This window comes from Echinops telfairi, unplaced genomic scaffold, assembly GCF_000313985.2.
Source record: "Echinops telfairi isolate 266 unplaced genomic scaffold, ASM31398v2 ScPeMD7_5167;HRSCAF=5991, whole genome shotgun sequence".
NCBI lineage: Eukaryota > Metazoa > Chordata > Mammalia > Afrosoricida > Tenrecidae > Echinops > Echinops telfairi.
This window is the reverse complement of record NW_022109066.1, coordinates 3602513-3626161: the sequence shown is the minus strand read 5'-3', so window position 1 is coordinate 3626161 and position 23649 is coordinate 3602513. Positions and strand designations below refer to the sequence as shown.

At 48.5% G+C, this 23649-nt stretch overlaps 1 protein-coding gene across 2 annotated transcripts in view; it reads left to right on the top strand.

Annotated features, from left to right (window-relative positions):
- The window catches only part of LOC101663479 (tubulin-specific chaperone cofactor E-like protein), a 171084-nt gene extending 151635 nt beyond the window's left edge, over nt 1–19449 (top strand). For both annotated transcript variants that reach the window (XM_045295117.1, XM_004716269.2), the window contains 8 exons: nt 2561–2671; nt 4236–4438; nt 5457–5620; nt 6066–6314; nt 13756–13918; nt 16508–16595; nt 18330–18446; nt 19043–19449. In XM_045295117.1, coding sequence (XP_045151052.1) covers nt 2561–2671; nt 4236–4438; nt 5457–5620; nt 6066–6314; nt 13756–13918; nt 16508–16595; nt 18330–18446; nt 19043–19143 — 1196 coding nt within the window. In that variant the 3' untranslated portion in view covers nt 19144–19449. The remainder of the gene's footprint in view (nt 1–2560; nt 2672–4235; nt 4439–5456; nt 5621–6065; nt 6315–13755; nt 13919–16507; nt 16596–18329; nt 18447–19042) is intronic.
- The last annotated feature ends 4200 nt before the right edge of the window (nt 19450–23649 follow it).

Here is a 23649-nt window from a genome sequence, read left to right as displayed (position 1 = left end):
TGGTGGTGGTGGTGGGTGGTGGTGATGATGGTGGTGGTGGTGGTGATGGTGTGGTAGTGAATGGTGATGCTAGTTGTGGTAATGGTAGTGGGAGTGGGAGTGGGTGGTGATAGAGGTGGTGGTGGTGGTGGTGGTGATGGTAGTGATGGTGGCTGGTGATGGTGGCAGGGGTGGTGCTGGTGGTTGTGGAGGGTGGTGATGGTGATAGTGGTGTTGCTGGTGATGGTGGTGGTGGTGATGGTAGTGATGATGGATGGTGATGATGGTGGTGGTGGTTGTGGAAGGTGGTGATGGTGATGATGGTGGTGGTGATTAGCTGCTGTTAAGTTAACGTGGACTCATTGACCCCAGGTACAATGAAATGATTTGATGACCACCCAGCACCATCCCCATGATGGTGTTCTGATCACAAAGTTACGGTCCATAGGGTTTTCACTGATGAGTTTTCTGATTTTCTGAGGTTGATCACCAGGCCTTTCTCCCTAGGATTTATAGTCTAGAAGTCCAGTGAAGCCTGTTAAGAATCATAAATCACATCAAGTAATTACATAGATGTACATTAGTTGATTACATAAGGATCTATAGATAGCTACATTTTTTTCCTGTCGTAAGAAAATCATTTTAACTTATTTTTCCATTATTCTAGTTGTCCATTGCCTCACTGGTAATCAGAGATGAGAAATATAGATGTATACAGATATAGATGCATCATGCATCTCTGGGCATCAATATACATAACTGGTCAGTCTGTTCCCTGAATGTAGTAAGATGCTGTGGTCAGAAGAAAATGTGTGTGTTAGGAACCCACAACCTCAGGGCCACACAATGTAACCCAATATATATATAGATACCAGTGGGCCCATTTCAAGACTGTGAACTTTGATACATTTGCAAACTGGACCTGAAAAAGTTAGGAATGTATTTAATTCAGAGCCTAAAAACAAAGTAGTTAATTAAAATGTGCATTCAATGGGTTTGGAAATAGCAAGCAAATTACTCGTTTCTGTTGGAAATTAACATGAGTGGTTTTGTTTTATAACTTTAATATTTTTTACCCTCTGTGCTAATTAGGAATACTTTAAATAACTTCAAAGTTAACTGTTTTGAACTTTACCAGTTGCTTGGAATTGAAAAAGAGAAAAACATATTCATTCACATCAGTTTTATTGATCTCCTTAACCTCAGAAACATTGCTGGGTTGCCAGTTGGCAGGTAGGCCCACCTGTTTGTAAATGTTGTTTCTCAACCAGGGGGTTGTGACTGGGCACTTTGTTTCTCTAAGTCTCTGTTGTTGGCTGCTGTGGAGTCAGTCTGACTCCCATAACCCTCATACTTGACAGAAAGAAATGCTGGTAGGTCTTGGGCCATCTCCTGATCAGTGACTGATCTGACCATTGTGATCCATAAGATTTCCATTGTCCAATTTTTGGTAATAGATCACCTGGGTTTTTTTCCTCATCTGTTATCTGTACTGAAACTTCATAAGAACACACAAGTCTCTATAATAGATCTGTGCCTTTGCATGAGGTGCAGTGGCCAAGAATTGATTGACGTCAATGGGAAAACCACCTAAGACACTAATATGAGATACCGGTGGTTTGGTGCTAGAAGTCTCACCTTCTCTACAGGAGACCCACGTGTGACTCCAGCCAATGCCCCGCAGTGCAGTCGGAGGAGGAGGTTTGTGTGGTGCTGAACAGATTTCAGTCAAACGTCCAGATGAAGATGGACTAGGCAGAAAGACCTGTTGATTTACGTCCAACAAACAGACAACGAAAACCTAATGTATCATGACAGCCAACCAACCACAGGGGCGGGACAGGACAGGCAGCCTTTGTCTCTGTTGCCTGTGCGGTGGCCAGGAGTGCGGGCCAACTCGCAGGCAGCTAACAACAGTAACACATGGTGATTGGGTGCTGGGAATTCAACGTCCACTGCCAGCTCTCCACCACGGAGTCCACTGTGACTCACAGTGCCCCTGCAGGACGGAGTCGAACCACTCCTCGGGTTTTCTGAGCCTGTAAATCCTTACGGGAACAGAAAACTTCATCTTCCTCCCTTGGAGAAACAGGTGGCTTTGAACTGCTGATCTTGTGGTTAGCCATCAGGCTTGTAACCCACTCCACCACCAGGGCTCCTTGGGTGCTGGGAACAGAACGAGTTTGGACCCTTCTCTTGCTCTAATATATAAATACAAGGAGGTTTTCGTAGTAAACACAATAACCGTGGGGCCTCTCGGTAGGTAAGGAGACCTGGGTATCCTGTTCATACCTGTGACCTTGGGCAAGTGTCTGATGTGAAACGGGGATTCAGAACACCTCCCTCACTGAGTCTTTTGGTTGGCGAAATAATATAACCAAAGAGAGCAGCACAGGGCCTGCCCAAAGCAAGTGACCCGCATCTAGCTCATGCCATTGTTTCCTGGAAGGTGGCACCGTCTGCCGCCTAGCTCTGCCCTTTCCAAGGCGGCTAGACTGGCACGACCGGGCTGTGAACAGATGCTCCCGTGCATTGGTGTGAAAATCAAGTTGTGTTTGTTTCTGTTTGTTTTCCTTTTTAGCAGGAGTGGTTGAAGATCCCTGTGTGGGGGCGGACTGTCCCAACCGCACCTGTGAGCTGGATAACGGAGGAGAGCTGTGTGGTTGCATCGAGCCCCCTCCCTATGGAAATAGTGAGTGAGGACTTCCCTCCCACCCCTGACAGCCCAGTGCAGGTGGCCAGGAAGGACCCCGACAAAGGCCGGGGCCAGGCCGCACCATGCTTTGGGAACCCAAACACTAGGCTTTCACAAGCCCAGTAGGTAGAAGAGGAAGCAACCCAACCCCTTCCCAGGCGGCTGATGCTCACTTCCATGTAAACACCTCCTTGTTTTCTGTGAATTACAACTCCTGAGTAGAGTCCAGTTCCATCTGATACCACACTTCACATCAGAGGGGGTCTCCGTCAGTCTTTGGGACTCACTGTGATGAAGTAAGGTGGAGGTGACAGCCAGGCGTAAAGCCACCAGGGTTGACCCAAAGTTTATGAGCCCTGAAGGTACAACTGAAAGGTTTGAAACAAGCAGAAAATTACTAGACTTCAGCCCACTCCTAATGTTAGCTCCCTTAGGGTACCAATGGCCTTGGCTACTGGACCAGGCCCCTGGTGAGAGTTAGTGGGAGAGGGAGTTGCTTTGCCTCACAGCTCCACGGGCTGCCCTTACTGCAGCAAGGCTCTTAGGAAGCAGGTGCTAAGTTTAGCATCATTAGACAATGAAAGCTTAATTGAGGGAGAGGCTCTGGAGGGCATGCATCATACACTGTTCAAGAACTTCACCTAAGCAGGTGCAACCACTCCCTTCCTCCAGTGCTCTGGGCTCAGAGCAAAAGTCCGGTGTGTTGTCCCATGTCAAAACAAGCTAGCGATCCTGGGACTCACATAGGGTTCTTGCAGAGTTGGGTCAGTGGGGCCGCGGGTGGGGCCTGGCCACTGATGCTCTCACTTGGAAACATAATCTTTAGCCACAATGGACAGGGTTAGATTGGTAGCTTAAGCTACTTTGAGTGGGTGAGGGCGTAGGGAGGGTTGTGTTTATGAAAAAGGCAAAGGACAATTTATTAGCATTTTCACCCTTTAAAACAAGGGTGGGGACGTGTTTTCCTGGGCCACTTGGATATTTATAACACCATGCAAATTCCCAACTTGAGAATTGGCTTGCTCTGTTTGGGCAAACATTTGACTAACTCACCCCTCATGTGATCACTGGACCCCAGGTGGTGTAGTATTTACATGCCACACTGCTAATCTCAAGGCCAGCAGTTCTAAACCATCAGTTACTCTTCAGGAGAAAGGCAAGGCCCTGTCCAACAGGGTCACTTTGAGTTGGAATTGACTCAGTGCCAGTGAGTTTGGCTTTGGAAGGTTCTGGCTGGAACTGCTTCTCTTTGGTGAGGCGGTGATGGTGGCTGGTATTGATGATTTTGTGGGACTGTTAGGGCCTGTAGGCTGGACGTTCTCCACCCCTGCTTTAAAGACTCTCCTGAGGAACACATAGTTTCCTTTGCTAAATTCATAGCCTCGTTCCGAGTGGTCAGAGCTGCATTAGAAATACCACAACCTTGGCCGAAGACCATTAGTCTCTTCTAACGGAGAGTGTAAATGGGCTGTCTCTGCCCCTGTCCCCGCCCCCTGTGCCCCATCCCCACAGCAACACGGACTCCCGCTGACCTGCTGTCCGTCATCACTGTTCCCCACAGACTCACATGACATCATCGATGCGGAGGTGACCTGCAAGGCGGCTCAAATGGAAGTGTCCATCTCTAAGTGCAAGCTCTTCCAGCTCGGCTTTGAGAGGGAAGGCGTGAGGATCAATGACAGGCAGTGCTCCGGCATCGAAGGTGAAGATTTCATCTCCTTCCAGATCAACAACACCAAAGGGAATTGTGGCAACATTGTGCAGGTGAGGATCGTGGTGAGGGCTCCTGATGCTGGCACATTTCCTGCCCAGAAAGCCACTTCCAGGGTCATCCACTTGGAAACCTGCTCTTGGGAGCTCAGCAAGGCATGCTGGAGAAGGAAGACGGGAGGACAGTGCTCACTGGGTGCTGAGTGGTGGCTGCGTGGAAAGGGTATAAGTGGAGCGTTTCTCCTCCTTAATTTGTTTTGCACACTGCCCTGATTCGTGTGTGTACCTTGTGTCCACACAGTTTTCTTCTTGCTCTGTGTGTACATATTATTTTCTTCAAATGCTTGATGGCAGCTCTAAACCTGGTGCTTGAACCTGGCCTTGTCCTAGTTAGTTCCCGTTTAGCTTGACACTACTTTTGGTTCCGTCTCTTTTTTGTTTTGATTGCTCTTCTAGGTAAACGGGAGCCCCTCGGGCTTCCACTCCGCAGAAGGACAGCAAGGTCCCGACTCCCAGTGTCCGATGGCCAGCTTTACCGGCAGCAAAGCACGGGCTGTGGCGCATCTCCCTTCCCAGAGTCTGTCCTGTACTCACCACTGTTCATTCACTCTTTTATCAGAGGGCGGAGGGAGGAAGGAGTGAAGCGTGCATTTGCTTATCTTGGTACTTATAGGCCCACCCGGTAACATAGCTGGTGGAAGAATGACTTTGAATTAAGGATTGAAAAGGGCTTCTCTCCCCTTCTGATGGCAGTATTTCACAAGCTGTGCCCTGGCTCAAGTGGTCACAGACCACTGGGGGCTGGGTGGACTTAGAGTCCAGGGCCTGATGAAACCACCCTCCATGCGCATTCAAGGTGACCAGACTGAAGGGTGCTGTTGGCATCTATTATAATACTACGTACGCTCCCGGCCCCAGCTCCGACATAAATGCTGAGACTAGCTCCACAGTGATTTATCTTGGCCTCTGGGTTATGTATGGAATGAAGCCACCACTCCTCTTCCAGCGCTGTGGAACTGACATGCACACCATATACAGACTGAATGACTTCTGACCTCCCTTCGCCCCACAGTCCAACGGCACTCACATCATGTATAAAAACACAATCTGGATCGAAAGTGCCAACAACACTGGCAACATCATCACCAGGGACCGGACGATCAATGTGGAATTTTCCTGTGCTTATGAGCTGGATATCAAGATTTCCTTAGATTCTGTCGTGAAACCTATGCTAAGGTAAAAGATCTCGTGGGCCTTGCACGCTGCTTTGTCTTTTCCTTGACAGGTAAGGTTAGCATAATAAAATCTGCTAGCATTTGTCTTTGAGGCGGTAGGCCAAAAAAAGAAGTCATTTTTCTTGAACTTGAATGCCTTAGAACAGCACAGTTCAATCGAACTTTCCATGACGAGAGAACTGATCGATGGACGCATTATCCAATACAGTGGCTGCATGTGGTTATTGAGCTCTTGAATGTGAGTGCTGGGGCCGAGGACTCCAGTGTTTCATTTTATTTCATTTAAATTTAAATGGCCACATGGAGTTAATGGTCAAGGCGGCCTTAGAGTTCACTACTTTCTCCGTGGCCTTCCCTCTGTGTTTTCAACACAATAACTGGCAGGGAGTCGATGAAGATATTTGTTTGGATTTGAGGTCCCTGCCTTATGCTGTTTTTCCTTGTAGCGTCATTAACCTGACGGTGCCGACACAAGAGGGCAGCTTCACCACCAAGATGGCGCTCTACAAAAACGCCTCCTACAAGCACCCTTACCGCCAGGGGGAGGTGGTGCTGACCACCCGCGACGTGCTCTACGTAGGCGTCTTTGTGGTGGGTGCTGACTCCACGCATTTGATCCTAACGCTGAACAAATGCTATGCCACTCCTTCCCGGGACAGCAATGATAAGCTCCGATACTTCATCATCGAAGGAGGGTGAGTAGTCTGCTATTAGGAGGCAGTCTCAGTGCCTTTAACGTCATATTCGTCTACATCACTTTTTAGGGAAAGGAATGGGACCGAGTAGCTATCAATAACCTAACATGCCAGCATTATACACGCCTGAACTCATCTCATTCTCAGAACCATGTATGAGGTCGATACCATAAACCCCATTCTACAGGTGAGCAGGCTGAGGCTTCCTGAGACTAAGGAACTTGCTTAAAGTCACACCATTTGGTGGCAGATCCCCAGGTCCCTGTGGGGATAACGATAAGATGTTTCTTCTCAGTGGGATCTAAGGGGAGTCTGCTGACTCTGAATTTCAACTCAGAAGAGCATGTGCAAAAGAAAGAATGCAAGAAAATAACTAGAGTTGATGAATAAGACACCTATCTATCTATATATATGCACATGTATGTGTATGTGTGTGTGTGTGCATATATATGTATTTATATTAACACGTTGGACTACTAGCTGAAAGGTTGGCCATTTGAGTATCTTGAAGGAAGACCTGGAGATTTATTTGTAAAACACCAGCCACCAAAAGCCCCGTGGAGCACCATTCTCCTGTGACACACAACACACAGGGTCACCAGGAGCCCCAGTCGACTCTAGGGCAACAATTGTGGTTAACATGCTCAGCATCTAATATGTTTCTGAAAAAAACCCAACAATATATATTGTATAAGTGAAGGAGAGAGAAGAAAAATAGCAATGACCTCTCGGTAAACATTCACTGATTACGTCAGGTAGTTTACACATACTATCACAGATTTTGCATTAATTATTTTTGAGCGCTTTGTTGGGGCATGATTTACATACGAGGAGACTCCAAAACATTCTTGGGGGGCGGGGGGGATGGGATTTTCCATGAACTTTTGGAAGCTCTTTTGTACAATGCAACTCACTGGCTTGCAATTTTTTTTTCATATATTTACAGAGGAAAGTAACCACCGCTGTAGCTAGTTTTAGAACATTTTCATCACCCAGTACAATAATTCTTAAAGCAGGTGGCTATATCAATCAGAATTCTTTCAATTGTAAATGGTAGAGATCATGCCAAGTGAACTTCAGCAAAATCAAGGCATATAATGATCACAAACCAAATCATCAGAGTAATGGTGCCCACTGCTGGGGGCCTAGGACATGCAGCACACGCTGTAATCAGCAGCCTCCAGCTGAGCTTCAGGAATCCCTGGATGACACACCTGGTTAAGTGCTGGACTGCTAGCTGGAAGGTTGGCAGCTCAGACCCACCCTGATGATCTGCTTCTAAGAGGTTCTGAAAGGTTACAACCTTGAAACTCCTGCGGAGGGTGGTTCTACTCACCTTAGCATGTCCATGAGCCAACACAAAACAGCACCGCCTGAGCGTTCTGGCTGGGAGAACAAGGCTGGATCTCCCTAGGTCTAGCCAGGCGAACCGGTGATATTCCCTGTCTTATAGATGAAACAGGCAAGGAGAGGTTAGGCACCTCACTCCCTCAAGACCATTAACTAGCAAAGGCCAGAGAGAGAAAGGGTGCCTCGCTGACACAGGCACATGGAGCTGAGGGGACATTGTCTGGTCTTTCTGAATCGGGAAAGGGAAGGGCTGGATGGCTACCGAGGTATCTTACGAGCTGAGGTGTAGTCAGTTAGCACCGCCCTGCGAGCCCTACTACCTTATGTGACGCGTTACAAGTTCTGGCCTATGTCTGTGGTTGTAACCCCACTCTGGAGGGAGTTCTCTGCTATGCTAATAGACAAGGTGAAGGTGGGGTTACGTCTCTCTACCTTAGTTGGAGGTGTAAAATAAGTCATCACTCTTTGTTTCCTTGGGGGTATGGTCTGCTGAAAACCGCACCTCCATTAAAGCCAATCCTCTGTGTATAAAAGCCATCTTAGAAAGCAAAAAAGCAAACAAAACCCTATCCCAGGACCTTTGGAAGGAAAGAGGCCATGGAACCCGTTTGCGATCTGTGATGTGGTGGAGGCTGAGGCATGGAGACCTTGAGGCAGAGCAAAGGAGCCAGGCTGAGACCAGAGGAGGAGGCAAGGAGACCATAAGGCAGGGCAGAGGAGCAGTGTCCAGATTATGAGACCGTGTGGCAAAGCAACAGGCTGGCTTCCTGGCCGATGGAAGCAGAGGCCAAGGGACCACGTGGCTGAGAGGCTGAGGAATGGAGGGGACTTGGCTGTTGACTGAGGACAGGTGTTGCTGTAGACCAATGACTTACTGACGCTGACCTGTTAACTTCCGTAATAAACCCCCTTAATTGTGAGTATTGTTGGTGCACACTGTGTGGCCACTGCAATGCATTACCAAACCCCCAAATGGAGTGTCTTAGGAACAGCGCTTGGTGTCAGGTTAGGGAAAGAAGGGTGGAGGGTGGAGGCAGGTCTGACCTCTGCCTCCCTGGAGGCAATAGGGAAGCCAGAGGAGGGTAGAGACACCCCCACCTTATCATACTCATTCCCAAAGTAAAGGACTAAGACTGGCGCCACCAGAGTAAGGCAACCCCAGATTTTAGGACTTCAGAAGCCTTTGAAGGACCCCATGGCATTTAGCATTTTTAAAGTGGCGTTTAATAGACTTGAACCCAGAGAAGAGGGCCGGTCAGCGAGCACGTTCCTGAGACTCAGCTCCCCTCAGGGACTGAATGAAAGCCTGCCCGAGAAGGGAGCTTTTGTTGAATGTGATGTGATTTCGCCTGGTGGGAGAATTTCAGTTTTTCCGTCCTCCTGACCTTTCATGGTTTTTGCTTTCCCAGTGCAGGGAGACCCTGCAGACTGTTTCAGTATTTCTTGGAGAGGGGCGGCTGCTGTCATTGTCGCTCCCCAGCTCTGACAGGACACGCAGAACACCAACTTCCACAGTGGTTCAGAAGTCGGGGTGGGGGGGTGGGGGGTTGTGGATGTGTGCTGCTCCTGTTTCTTCTTCTTCGTGTACCTAGACCAGAGGAGAGGACATTAGTGGGCTAAGTGCTTGGCTTGTTGGCTCCCTGTCCGGCAGGTACCAGGCAGCATGTCTGTGCTCCCAAGACCCCTCCTTTCCTCCTCCTCTCCCTCCCTCCTTCCCTCTCTGTCTTCTGCTTTTCCCATATCAAAACCTCGTCATCTCTCTGGGAGAGAGAGGTGATAGTTTGATTGAGAGAGAAGGTCTGTGAAGGTCGAAAGGCTCCGAACATTTCAGAATCCTTGGACCAAAGTAGATTATCCAAATGACTAGCAATAGCAAAGAAAAGTAAGATGTGTGAGGTCTTGTTTCAAAGCACTTAAGAGAGAAAATCAACTTGTATTTTGCCAAGAAGACTAAATGGCAAAGCTTAGTAGATGCTGAAGGATAACTTGTTTTTAATGTTCCTCATCACTAAACTATTTAATCCTGTGGATTAGGGAAAGGAAGTAAGAAAAAGAGACACCCTTTTTTGGTCTTTTTCATTTTAAAGAGCTTCTTGGTTCCAATGGGCCAATCATTGGCCATGGGCAATTCATTCATTCATTTATTCATTCACTCACTCACTTATCCGCCCAATGAAGACTTCTCGATGCCTGCTATGTGCCGTGTAGTTGCTGGAAGCACAGTGGGGATTGCACCTGACTCATGCTCTCAAGGGATTCGGCAGGGTGCTGCTGGCACGTGCAGGAGAAGACACCCGCTCCAGTCTAGGAAGGGCATCTCATCATTGTTGTCACCTTGGATGGTGATCACATTGAACAGAACACAGTGTTGCCCAATCCTGTACTGTCTCCATGACTCCTGGTAGAATTGAGTATGTTATTTTGGCTCCTGTGTCAATCTGTCTTGTAGAGGGGTCTCCACTTTCCAACCATCCACCTGTCTTGTCATACTGTGGTGACTTTTGTGTTTCTATGATGCTGGAAGCTAAGCCACAGGTATTTCAGATACCAGTAGGGTCACCCACAGTGAACAGGTTTCCACAGAGCATCCAGGCTAAGACTAAGAAGAAAGGTCTGGCAATCTGCTTCTAAAAATTAGCCAATTTATGAGAACCTTAGAGGGAGACTCATTAATAATCTGCATGTGATTTGCAGATGATACAACCTTGTCTCTTGAAAATAAAGAGGCATGAAGCATTTATTTTAAAAGACAGCCCTTAGTATGGATTATGCTTCAAGGTAACAAAGAAATTCTCAAAACTGGACACAGAGCCAGCTTGATGGTAATTGGAAAGAAGACGGAAGCTGTCAGTGATTTCATTTCACTTTGATCCACAATCAACACTCATGAAAGCAGGAGGTAAGCCATCAGATGAGGTATTGCATCGAGCATATCTGCTGCCGAAGACTTTTAAAGGTGTTAAAAAGCAAAGACGTCACTTGGAGGACTAAGCTGCCCCTGACCCAAGCCAGGGTGTTTGCAGTTGCCTGGCATGCGTGTGAAGGCTCAACAAATAGAGAAAGATCAAAGAAAAATCACTGCAGTTGAACGTTGGTGTTATCAAACAAGATTGCAAGAATGAACAATTCTGCCTTGGAAGAAGTACAACAAGAGTACTCTTTAGAAGAGATGGTGGTCAAACCAGCAATAACGTGGACAATACAAAGAGAAAGCGAAAGATTGAATAAAAAGAGAAAAGAAAAAATATATATAAAATAACTAGCCAAAAAAATGAAGACCCATAGATAATTCTAGGTCTATCCACTGACCTTTGGCTTGCTACCTACATAAGTCAGGCATGGGAAGCAAGCCCGAGGAGAAAGCCATGGAACCGACGGTTCCAGAGGGACTTGGAGGGAGGAGGGTGGGGAGCACTGAGCAAACAAAGCCACCGACAGGGGAACAACTTGGGAATTAAAATCAACAACAAGGAGGATATAGAGATCCTGGTGGTGTTGGAGCAACAGCAGTTTAGCTGAGAGCATTATGGTGGGGCAGGAGGAAGGTAAAAGGAAACAGAAAAGCTCTAGGAAGCAAAACTGGATAGAGGTATAAATATAGGTGTGCACTTATGTAAATATATTAATTCATAAAAATAGAGGTGTTGGCCTATGTACATATATTTATATGGCAGTACATTGAGAAAGTGGACGGACTTTGGGCCTCTGCTCAAACACTGCCTCAACACAAGAACACTTTGTTCCAACAACCTGGCATTCTGTGATTCTCACCCTCCCAGCACAATTGCTGAAGACAGAATGGGTACACAGCAATTGTGCTGATGGTGCCTGGCTATCAAAAGATATAGCATCTGGGGTCTTAAAGGCTTGAAGTTACACAAGCGGCCATCTAGCAGAGAAGCAACAGCCCATAGGGAAGAAGTACGCCAGCCTGGGTGATCATGAGGTGTCGGTGAGATCAAGTAACAGGCACCAGAGACCCAAAACAAATGAACAAACAAGAAATCATATTGTTGAGAATGAGGGAGCCCAGAGCAGAGACCCCAAAACCATCTGTAGACAGTGGGACATCCCCTCAAAGAAGGGTCACATGAAAAGGAGGAGTCAAACAGGGCACAGTGTAGCACCGATGAAACCCACAATATCCCTCTGGTTCCTTGAAGGCTTCCTCACCGCCCACTCTGACCGCAGTCCTGCCGCTCACTGTGGTGTAGGCCGGAGCACACACAGAGGTACAGATCAGAACTCAGGACACACGGAATCCAGGTCAGATAACCCCCTCAGGAACAGAAATGGGAGTAGCAATGCCAGGAGGGTAGTGGGGAGGTGGGGAGAAGAGCCGGGAAGAAACCGTGGGGGAAGGGAGACAGCAGTCGCTGTAAGATATGAAAATAATTTATAATTTATCAAGGAGTCACGAGGGTCGGGGATAAGGAAAGGGAGGGAAGAAAGAGCTGATACCAAGGGTTCAAATAGAAAGTAAATGTTTCGAAAATAATGATGGCAACATATGTACACATATGCTTGATACAGTTGATGTATGGCTTGTTGTAAGAGTTGTAAGAGCCCCCAATAAAATGATCTTAAAAGAAGAAGAAGAGAAGGTGGTGAGACTTCTCATTTCCTTTGGACATGATGCCAGGAGGGACCAGTACTCAGAGAAGAATACCACGCTTCGGAATGTAGAGGGTTCACTAAAAGGGAACCATTGGCACAGTGGCTGCAGTGGGTTCAAACACGGCCCCAGCCGTGAAGATAGCACAGGACCAGAAAGTGCTTCCTTCTGTTGCACATAGGGTCACCGGGAGTCCTCCCTGAAGGGGTGGTCCCTGACAACGGTGACAACATGAAGACTATAGTGAGGGCACGACTAGGGCCATTGTAAAGGAGGGTAAACAAGCCGCTGTTGAAAGCGTTGGCGCTATGCATGGGAAGGAAAGCAGCAAGGTGTTCCGCGTGGGTGTGTTAGGTGGGTCGTCTGCAGGAAAGTCAATGATACTCATATGTGTAAAAGAAAGAGCTTTATATCAAGAAGTAATTCTATGTCAAGAAGGCATCCCTGCCCAGTCCAACCGAGTCCATAAATCCAGCGAGCCAGGCCCTCTTCAGACTGGCGCAGCTGATGACGCAGAGAGGTGAAGCAGGAGGCAGGGAGAACATCAGCTGGTGGTGAGAGTCACATGGATCCAAGGTCAGTGGAGATGTGGCAGGCACCCACAGCTCTCAAGGTCAGGCAGCCCAACTGAGGTCACTCCGGGAAGCAAGCACGGAGTCCCAGCAAGTGGAAAGGCAGAGAGAGCCAGGGAAGTTCCCAGTGTCTCCCTTATAAGAAGGGCACACCCCAGGGAGGCGTCAACAGGCTGTGACCTGACTGACAGGTTGTCTCCACCCCTACATTTAATATAAATTTAAGTTGACAAAATCATCCAACTACCACGATGGAGGAAATAGGATGCCTGGCATGCACCAACGACACATCTGGGAAGCTGCGTGTAGCTGAGAGAAGATGCCTGTGTGTGCGGAAGAGCCACCATGACCTGGAGGCTTCGTACCACAAGGATGAGAGGGGACTGCGGAGAGAGGCTTGTCACCTTCGTCAGAATAACCCCACAGCCTCTCCTGGGGCCCTTTCTCCTGCTCCAGCCCCGACCTATTTGAACGCGTGGGAAGGCTTCCCACTAGGGCCTGAGTCAGCGGCCCTCCTCAAATTGATAATTACCTGAAGAAGTGAGGACTCATCTCGTGTTTGTTAAATTGCTATCAGTAAAACACGGCATGATGAGGGGGCGGAATGAGAACCTAAAGCCTTATGGAAATGGAATGTTGGCCCCGCATTGTGTTGGGGCTTGCAGGTAGGACACTAATTAGAGATAGTGTTTGGTGCTTTCAAAACAGACTCTGATAATACGGGGGAGTGATAATAAACGAGGAGGCCAACAGACCAGAGGTTATGTTCAAACGTGGATGCCTTTATCCAAGGCTGTTTATCCTGCTCTGATACAAAAGAGGACACATCCTGAAATGAAGGTGACGATTAAAGGGTAAGCGGAGGAAAGGGAGCTAACATTACACCCTTCTTTTCCCCGGGTAGGTGTCAGAACATTAAAGACAACACCATCGGCATCGAGGAGAATGGCGTCTCCCTCACCTGTCGCTTTCACGTCACTGTGTTCAAGTTCATCGGGGATTACGATGAAGTCCATCTCCACTGTGCAGTGTCACTGTGCGACTCGGAAAAGGCCTCCTGCAAAATTGTAAGTCCGGGTATGAAAATGAAATCCCCACCTTCGTCCCCATGCTCCAGCCTTTCTAACACGGACATCACGAAGGCCGGGAGGTGGAGGCTCCCAAAGGCCCTCTTGAGTACTCAGTAAGCTGCGAACTGCAAGTCCAGGAGTTCGAACCCACCAGCAGCTCCGTGAGAGCAAGATGAGGTTGTTCACTCCCGTAAAGAGTTATAGTCTTAAAAAAACAGCAACGTGGGGTAGTTCTATCCGATAGGGGTGCTATGAGTCAGAATTGACTTGGGGGCAGTGAGTTTGGTTTAGTTTTGGTTTTGGAGAGCACTTGGATCCGCAGTTCAAACTCACCAGCCGCTCCCCGGGAGAGATTTACTCCTCAGTAGGGCCACCACGAGTCAGAGAAGAAGCGCTGGCGGTGGGGTTGGTTGGCTGTGGCGAAGTGGGCATTATTCTCAGGGACTGAGGAGTGTGGAGTCTGCTTTTGTGGAACAGCAAGAGAGAGAAAGGGGATGGCGGTAGTTCAGCGGGAGGCTCCTTCCTTGCATGTGGGAGACCCGGGTTCAGTTCCCGGCCAGCACATCTCATGTGCACCCCCACCCACTTGCCCCTGGGGGTTTGCATTGCTCTCCTACTGCACAGGCCTCAGTGGGGTTCCAGACTAAGACAGTGTGGGAGGAAAGGCCTGGGGGGCTGTTTCTGAGACTCACTCCGTGTCGATCACAGCCGGCAGGGTCGCATGGGACCCAGCAGCTGCTGCGTTCCATTCAGTATGGAGTTGCCAACATGACCGCGATTAACAAGCCAGAAAGAGGACATGTTGGGTGAGGTCCAGTGACCCCCCCCTTCTCCATCCCGGAAATGACAGTCAGTCATCGGCTGACCTCTATGTCATCACTGTCGACATTTTGGACCAAACAGTTCGTTCTTTGTTGTGGGGCATTTCTCTGCATGATGGGATGTTTAGCAGAATCCTTGGTCTCTCCAGGTAGGTCACTGTCCCACCTCCAACCTCACGAACACTTGGTTCCAGAGTGTGAAAGAATCCCTGGTGTGGGGGAGGGGTGGAGCAGGACTGCCCCAATCATGAGCCATTGCCTTAGAGCAGTGTTCCCCAAAATGGGCAATACTGTGTCTGGGGCGCTGGGTGGAGGCGTCTGACCTACTGGTGTAGGCTGTCCTACCATGCAGCGTGTAACAGGACGAGGCTGTCCGGAGCCCCTGGTCAGAGCACTGTTCACCTTGACACGGAGGAGGGGGGAGAACATCCGAATCTGCCTGGGGTGTGTGCCAGGCCGACTTCGAGGGGCCCCGCGCTGTGACGGAAAGTTCTCTGAGGTTGTCCACAACAGAGAACCTGCCAGCAGGGCCTGTAGGGTTCCGTGTGTGCCAACCGTGTCCAGGGCGGGAGCCAACGCGCTTTCCCAACTGAGGAGCGGAGCATCGTTGTGAAAGGGTGGAAGGCACCAGCACAGGGTCAGAAAGCTACATAAATACAAATGAAGCTTTTTGAATAAGAAACAGATCAAATGAAATTTTTTTTAAAAAAAGAAGCAATACTGCCTCCTGGGGGTTCTGGAAGGATCCTAAACTCAAAAAAAAGAAAAAAAAAGAGAGAGAGAGAGACCCAGAATCTCATTTTTATCAAGTTGATTCTAACTCAGAGTGACCCTGTAGGACAGAGTAGAACTACCCTTAACTTTATAGGACAAGGCTCCAAGATTATAACTCTTAACAGGAATTGAAAGCCTCATCTTTCTCCTGTGGAGCCGCTGGTGGTTTTGAACTGCTGACCTTGCAGTTAGCAGCCCAACAATAACCCACTATGCCACCAGGACTCCAGAATGATGGGGGTGGGGGTGAGGGCAGAGGAGCAGCACATGTAAACAAGTACACTTTATCCTGAATTATGGACAATAGGACACAAGTTTTAATTGCCAGGGGTGGGGGCTCTGAGTAATTTTTTTTCCTGAAAAAGTGCAGGGGCCACATAAGTTTGGAAACTTCTGCACTGGAAGTTCAAGGAGCGTCCTGAGCCGCCAGGTCCCAGCAATCTGAACCAGTCAGTTAGACCAAGCCCTACTTCGTCATAGAGCCAGGGTCCTGTGCCCAGAACACTGATTCTCCAAGTGTCCTTTAGGCAGGGCTCTCCTGCTGCTGACCCAGCTGCTCTGGTAGGGTGAAGAGACAAACTAGCCCCTCTTCCAGGCGGGGTTCGCATCCGCCACCAGGCCGGACTCTCTTGAAGATTTAATTCCACTGGTGCCTGTGCTCTAACCAGAATCTAGGTGTGAATTATGGCCAGAACGCCTTGCAGCTAAGGCTGCCTGCATTTGTGTGTGAGGACAGCAAATCATCCTCATTGCCAGGCCGAGATGCCCTTTGAATTGAATTGCAGTGTGGAGAATATATTTAATTCTGTTCAACATACATCCCTGAGCCCCAGTGGGCTCAGTGATCAAGAATGCATTGGTTCTAATTAATCTGAGCAGCGATAGTGCTTGAGGCTGGATCCACTGTCTCGTTTGGAGGTGGAAATATGGTGGTGAATAAGTTATCAGCTTAATTGTGTGAAAAATTTCCCTCCGGTGTTCTGTCTTTCAGAATTGCCCACAGAATTCCAGGATTGCCACAGATTATGCAAAAGAGCCCAAAGAGCAGATCATTTCTGTGGGACCTATTAGGAGAAAAAGTACGTATGTTCTCTCAGACACACCATCAATTATTAAAACCGTGGGATTTGAACGGGTAGCTGGCTCCGCAGTGAGCCTCACCTGTCCTGGGAATCTGGTCTTTGCGGAGGCTGATGTTGGGGACGCCAGTCTGGGAAGATGGTCTGCGTCCTTCGGGACATCTTTTCATTGCCACCCCTATACCGACCCCCCACTATTATCTCCTTTACTCTGACTCCCTTACCTTTTGTTTGTGTTGGTGTATTGTGGCAAAGACATCCATAACAAAACCTTTGGCCAGTTCAACAGTTGGTGATGTGTGCTTCAGTGACCTTAACGGCATCCATCAAGGATGACCAGTAGGTTTCCAAATTATTCCCCCACCTAAACAAGCACTCTCCTTTCCTCCCCCTCCTCCCCTCCTATCACTAAAAAAACGTAACTGCCGGTTTTAAACTAGAGGGAGTCACACAGTACTGTCTGATTTCACTCAGCATAACATTTTCAAGGTTCATCTGTGCTGTGACATGGATCGGGGCTTTATTGGTCTTCCTACTTGATTAATGTTCTGTGGTGTGTATGAGGGTAAGTCCAAGAACAGTCCTAATAGGTTCTAGTTCATATTCTAGCCCAGCCTGCTTTAAAATGTCTCTGGGATACGTGCGTGGCCGCGGACAAGTTCTCTCAGTAGCACACGTATCGTAGTCTTCTTAGGGTCCCCAAAGGAAAAGAGTCTCCTTGTGTCATGCAAAAAAATAATAACACTCAAGTGGGCATCTTCTCAAATCATTGAAGCTTTGCAATGGGTTTTCAAGAATGCCAGCCCTCATCCAGCAGCAGTTTTTAGATGGGCCAAGTGCCTAAGGGAAGTCAGGAAGACCTTGAAGATGAATTCAAGGCAGAGAGGTCAGCTCAGACGGGTATGGCGACTGGGGGTCCCAGAGAGTAATCTTGATAGATTGTTTTGAAGGACATAAGACAATTATGAAGAAGGTGTAGGAAAATGGAAAGCTGTGCTGGCGGGGAAAAGGCCAGGCACTTTGTTTTTTCCATCACAACCGTGCACCTGGCTGTTCTTCGAGAGTAAGGAGGGCTGTTCTACGAACATTTCATTCAGAGACCTTCCGCAGCCCGTCTCGAGCCCTGGTCTCACCCCTGCGGGCGCCCTTTGTTCCCCAAAGCCAGCCTTGGAAAGGGGTGTGACGCATCCCCGGAGGGAGCCCAAACTGCCGTGTTGATATGTCGTCAATCAAGGTATAGGGAATTATTTGGGGAAGAATTAGAGAATCAGAATGGAAACACCCCTTGAGAAGGACAGAGACCTAGATAGAGGATGTGTCGAGAAACACACATACCAAGAACCATTTGCGATTGTTGTTAATAAAGGTGACGTCTACAGTTTCATGGCCATGCTTGTTGACTGACCCTCACACAGAGCACATGGTCTTCTCCCGCTCTGGCCATCGTGGGTAGAGCTTCAAGGAGTGTGGGTGTCCAAGGAATGATTGGTGTGCCCATTTTCACTCCATCCAGGCATTTGTCTAGGGGTGGGATTGCTGGGTCCTATGACCCCCAGGTGTCTGTCATGTTTAAAACGGCTGTACTGTTTTGCATTCCCACCAGTGAATTCCTTTCTCTGGCTTTGAAGAGTGTCCATGAGCACTGGGTGCTCCTGATCTCCCCCCCACCCCCCACCCACCCCCACTCCCGGCTGTGAATTGAAGTGTTGGGTAACGGCTGCCCGCTCTCCATAGGGCTGGACTGGTGCGAGGACAACGGGGGGTGTGAGCAGATCTGCACGAGCCGGGTGGATGGGCCGCTGTGCAGCTGTGTGACGGGAACCCTGCAGAACGACGGCAAGAGCTGCCGAGGTAGACACCCCCACCCCCACCCCCACACGGGAGATGCCCCTTCTCCAAACAGACTCCTCTCTCCCTACCCAGAGAAAGAAAAGATCATATTTGAAACCCACCCATACGGAAACTTGCTTATAAACGCTGCAGGCCAGAAATTAGGGAGGAAACGTGGAGAAAACATCCCAGTCACTCTAGCATCCCCCCCCAGCCCCCTCAATTTTGAGCTTCTTCTCTTTTATGTAGAAGAAGAAGGTGGATTTTTTTTTAAAAAACCATTATCTGGCCAACGATGGGTCATATATTGGCCTTCATTTGGGCCAGGTGATTAGCGTTGGGATGGCATACATCCAGCAAATCCCATTTCCTCCCACAGGACTTCCTGGGTGCCCTCTGGGGTTAGCAGGGCTCTCCTCAGGGTTGGGTCCCTCTGTGGCTTTGCTGCTTGAGTCGGGGCTTAGGGAGTAGACTGGCTTCTTGGCCATTCACTTAGAGATGCCCTGTTTCGTTGACCGCAAAGATAGCTGATTCTTGTCGAATGGGTTTGAGTTTGTTACCACCACCCCCCGCCCCCCGCCCCACCCCAAGACTTACTTTTTCCTCTCTGTTTACAGCCTCTAATTCCTCCGTGGAGCTTCAGATTTGGACGACTCTGCTCATCATGACCCAGATTTCATTATGGCATTTTGTCTATAAATCAGGCATGACCTCCTAACTCCAGGGTGCTATACAAAGTACTGCCATTTACTTACCCCAGCTCCCGGTAGGGTAAAAAGCGTGTGCCCTTAAGTGTGAACCTGTTTGAAAGTGTGCAGCATCTCAAAGTGATGCCACCTGCCCCAAGGTCAGAGATCTGGAAATGGGTGAGACTCCCCAGCTATTTTTCCCAAGTACCCAATTGACCTTCCCCCAAAAAATTGGTTGTGAAAAGCCTATATCTCTGGCCTAAGATTTCCAGACAGTTATCACTAGCGACTTTGGTTCACATGAAAACCAAGTAAAGAAAGCAAAAAAATTCTGGTAGGAGAGGCCTGGGCAGAGACATCTGTCTGGGCAGTGCTGTTTCTGAGCAGAGACATCTGTCCAGCCAGAGCTGTTTCTGGCTTGCAGTGTTTGCAGAGAGAGGGCTGCTGGAACACATCTAAGTGCAACAGCAGGAAGGTCGGCTTCCTTGATGTAACCTTGATGGGATTTGCCAGTGTCTGATCTATGACACACATGTGTTCTCCACGTCTGCTCCTGATGGCCTCCTTCACCCATGCCAGGGCAGCTCTGGCCACCAAGTATAATGTTTGCAAGCCTGGGGAGCCCCCTCCCCATCCCGTCCCCTCATGCCCAATCCTTCCTCTTTTACAAATCAACCAAATACTTTTTCATGCGTTTTATGCTTAAATAAACTTTGTGTTCAAGTATTCTCATTATTTGGTGACAGCAGCCTAATCGTTCGTACTGATGTGAAGCTCTGCGCAGTAAATGGAAAGCCATGATCCCTTTTTTTAAAAAAAAGGAGCAGCAGTTGGATCAGGTCGGCATGGTGAGGCCAGAGCATTACTGCATTTTGCTGTATTTTTACTCCGGTATATTGACAGAGCAACACAAGGCATTAAGTGCTTTGGACACACACACACACACACACACACACACACACACACACACTCTCTCTCTCGTTTACTATAGTTAACAAAAAGTGCTTCTTTTTTAAAAAATCAGATATTTTTAAGTTGTTTGGGGTTGAAGCTTATGGACATTCTTCTGTTTGCCTGGAAATTCATGGGAAGCCGAGTGGAAATCCGTGCGTGCACGCATGTGGTGGCGGACGCCGTCACTGCACCCTTCTGGGTCAGGGCTGCTAGCATCACACTGTCCCCGGCTGGAGGTTCGGTGCAGTGAGTGCCTGCCTCTTTGGGTTCTGGTGAGGTGAGGGTCAACCAAGGCTTGCCACACGTGCTATATGATTAAGAAGACAATTGGTATGAACTCAAAACAATTCACTGCCATTGAATTGACTCAGACAACCCGATAGGGCATGGTGGAACTGTTTGTTTGTTTCCCTTCAAAACAGTTTTATTGACATGTAATTCACATGTCTTACAATGTCATGGTTTCATCATATTAAGAAGAGTTGTACAATTACCACAATCCATTTTAGAACATTTTTTTCTTTCTGGTAGTCATTGTTACTAGCTCCTCATTCCTTGACCCCCGCCCCAACCTTTCCTGCCATGTCCCAAGAAACCATTAATCCAGTGACTTACCCTATACGTGTCTCTATGTGTTTACTTATGCTGGATTTCAGAAAAAAATACGGAAAAGAAAAATCAGCAAAAACAAAACCAACCACAATAACAAAGTAAAACAGAATCACCTCAATTAAGAAGACAGAACCCTTCTTGTGGGGTTCGGAGACTGTAACTGTGAACCGGGGTAGAAGGTCCAATCTTTCTTCCAAGGAGGGATGGTGGTTTTGAACTATTGACCTTTTGGTTAGCAGTCCAATGTGCAACCACTCCGCCACCAGGACTTCCCTGCAAATTGGTCTAGAGCGGCGCTTCTCAGCCTTCCTCAGGCTGCAACCCTTTCATACAGTTCCTCATGTGATGGTGACCCCCAACCATAACATTATTTCTATTACTAAATCACTGTAATTTTGCTGCTGTTATGAATCGGGCGACCCCTGTGAAAGGGTCATTCTAGCCCTAGAGGGGTCGCGACCCACAGGTTGAGAACCGCTGGTCTAGAGGGTGACAGGTTGCCTCGTGCTTCTGCTTGTGAGGAACCAGCTGAGCCTGGAGACGAAAGAGGAGATCAGCCACGTATTCGAGGTGAGACACAATCCTCCTTCTTCCTCAGTAGAGCAGACATTGGTGCTATGTAAGGCTCTTCCCTTCCATGAAAGAGCTCGCTCCCAGAATGTCCCACACGTGGCAACCAGTGTGCTGGTTCTGTGTTCGAAGCGGAAGGGCTGGATTTGACCATCACTCGGCCGCATTCGGAGTTCACCACAATGTGCCTCTCTCTTTGCTCTGACTTCATTTCCTTGGATAAATTTTAACCCAACACATAAAAGGAGAAAACGATATTTTGCCTATTCCTTTTAACTGATTCTCATATCAAAGTCATTAAACATTGCTCAACTAAAATCCAGAGTTTTATTTTTAAATAACTTCTAAACAAAGTCCTTTTGGGGGCGCACTTCATTCTTGCCGGTTTTCTCACAAGGTTGACATTCTCACGTTGTCTGTTCAGGCTATGCTAGGCTACCGCGCCGGGGAAGCAAAGCCCACTCACTCAGTGGCTGAGCAACAAAGGCTTCTTCCTTGCTTAGTCCAGGTCCTCTGCATCTCGCCGTCCCCCCAGGATGGAGGTGGACGGAGGCGTCATAGCTTTTGGTGCTGTTGGCCCACCAGGAGGCTTCGAGGTCACACCAGCATGGAAACACACACCAGCCCTCACTTCCATGACAGAAGTAAACACATCATTCCACCGGCCAGCGCAAGTCACAAGGCTGTAACTAACTTCCCCAAAAGGGGGAGCTTGCCATGTGTCCCGAGAGAGAATAGTTGCAGTGTTGGAGACAGGTGGCAGCTACCACATTGTCTTTTAGGACCGGGCCACATTTTGCTCATTGCCCACAAGGTTGCTGCGGGGTCGGTGCCAACTTGACAGCCACCAACAGCACCGGTGTTGAGGAGTAATGTTTCCACCGAACTAAACAGAGGCCTCTTGCTTACCCAGAAGGCAGGGGAACTGGGAGATGGTCCTGACTCTCTTACTTAATCCACTGCTTCAAACGTTTGTCCCGTTGTCCCAATACCTTAATTTTCCTGTCAAATGAGAATGCTGTGCTGCTTTCAAACCTACTCTCTGCCCCGCGTCGGTTCCTCATGGACCGGTGCCAAGCAAGTGTGAGCCCCGTGCTGCTGCCCATGCACCAGAGAGCAGGTCTCCCTGTCCTCCATCGGCCTCGTGATCATGGAGATGCCGAGTCGCCATTTGGCTATTGCGTGCTTCACCGCCGAGGGGCCGGGTGCCGGCACGCTGTCAGGCAGTCCTGTATTGTGATCCATACGGTGTTTGATGGCTGGTTTTCAGGAGCTGATCGCCAGGCTTTGCTTCCTAATCTGAGTCTGGAAGGCCCCCTGATACCAGGCTACCATTGGCAGCCTGGCTGGTATGTGGAATACTGGTGGCACAGTTACCAGCTTGATGGCCACACACAAGGCACTGCAAGATGACAAGCTGACAGATGGGAGATGGCAACCACGTGATGCAGGAAACCGACTCCGGTGCACTGCCTTTCCTGCTACTCTCCAGGTGGGGGGAGGCAATTACTTAGCAAAGGGGGGAAAAAAGTGAAGTTAATTTAGAAATCTCGTTGACTTGGTATTTGTCTGATATCAAAAGACACAACATCTTGGGGTCCGGCATTACTGACAATGGGGGACTCAAAAATGAGTCTCTTAACAAGTAGGTATGCGAGGTACTCAAATTCCTCATGGCAAAACTTGAGTGCGCTAATTGTTTAACATTGTCTAATATTCTTGCTATTTTTAGAGTCATTTGCCATTCTGTGAGAGCTTGAAATCTAAAAAAATATATCTTTCAACCAAAGGAATTAAGCAATCACCACAAGATGACAATCCTGCTGGACGGGAATCATAGAGAATTATCTATTCACTAATTCTGACTTAATGAAGCGTCGACTCTGTGCCTAACCCGCCAGCCTTTCTCCCTGAACTCAGGGGAGTTCAAAACCGTGTCCCATTGGGCTTTGGGCGGGTTACAACAGCCGGGGTGGGTCTTCAGTGGCCTGACCGCTGCGGCCCGAGCCAGGGAAAAGAAAAGCGAGCAGCACCCTCTAGTGTCCGCTTTGTGTCTTCGCGTGAAACCCAAACATCGTGAACCACGACCAATCCAAGTATGAGCGCCCCACCCACCCACCCCCCCACCCGCACCTCAACACCTTACATGCAGAATGTCACCAGCATAGAGCGCTAGTAAACTCGTCAACTGCCTAGGGCGTCCCAGGAACGGGGGATTGATTTTCATGGACGCAGTAAGCAGCATTCCAGGATAATAGTGGCTCTTGGCCTCCCGTGCAAATTCTGCCCTGAATATCTATTTCTCTAACGTGTTGACAAAACTAGCAGTCGAGAAAAAAAATTAAGTATCTCTTTAAGATCTCGAGACAGAAACAATCTGACCAAGAAAAACCCATGAA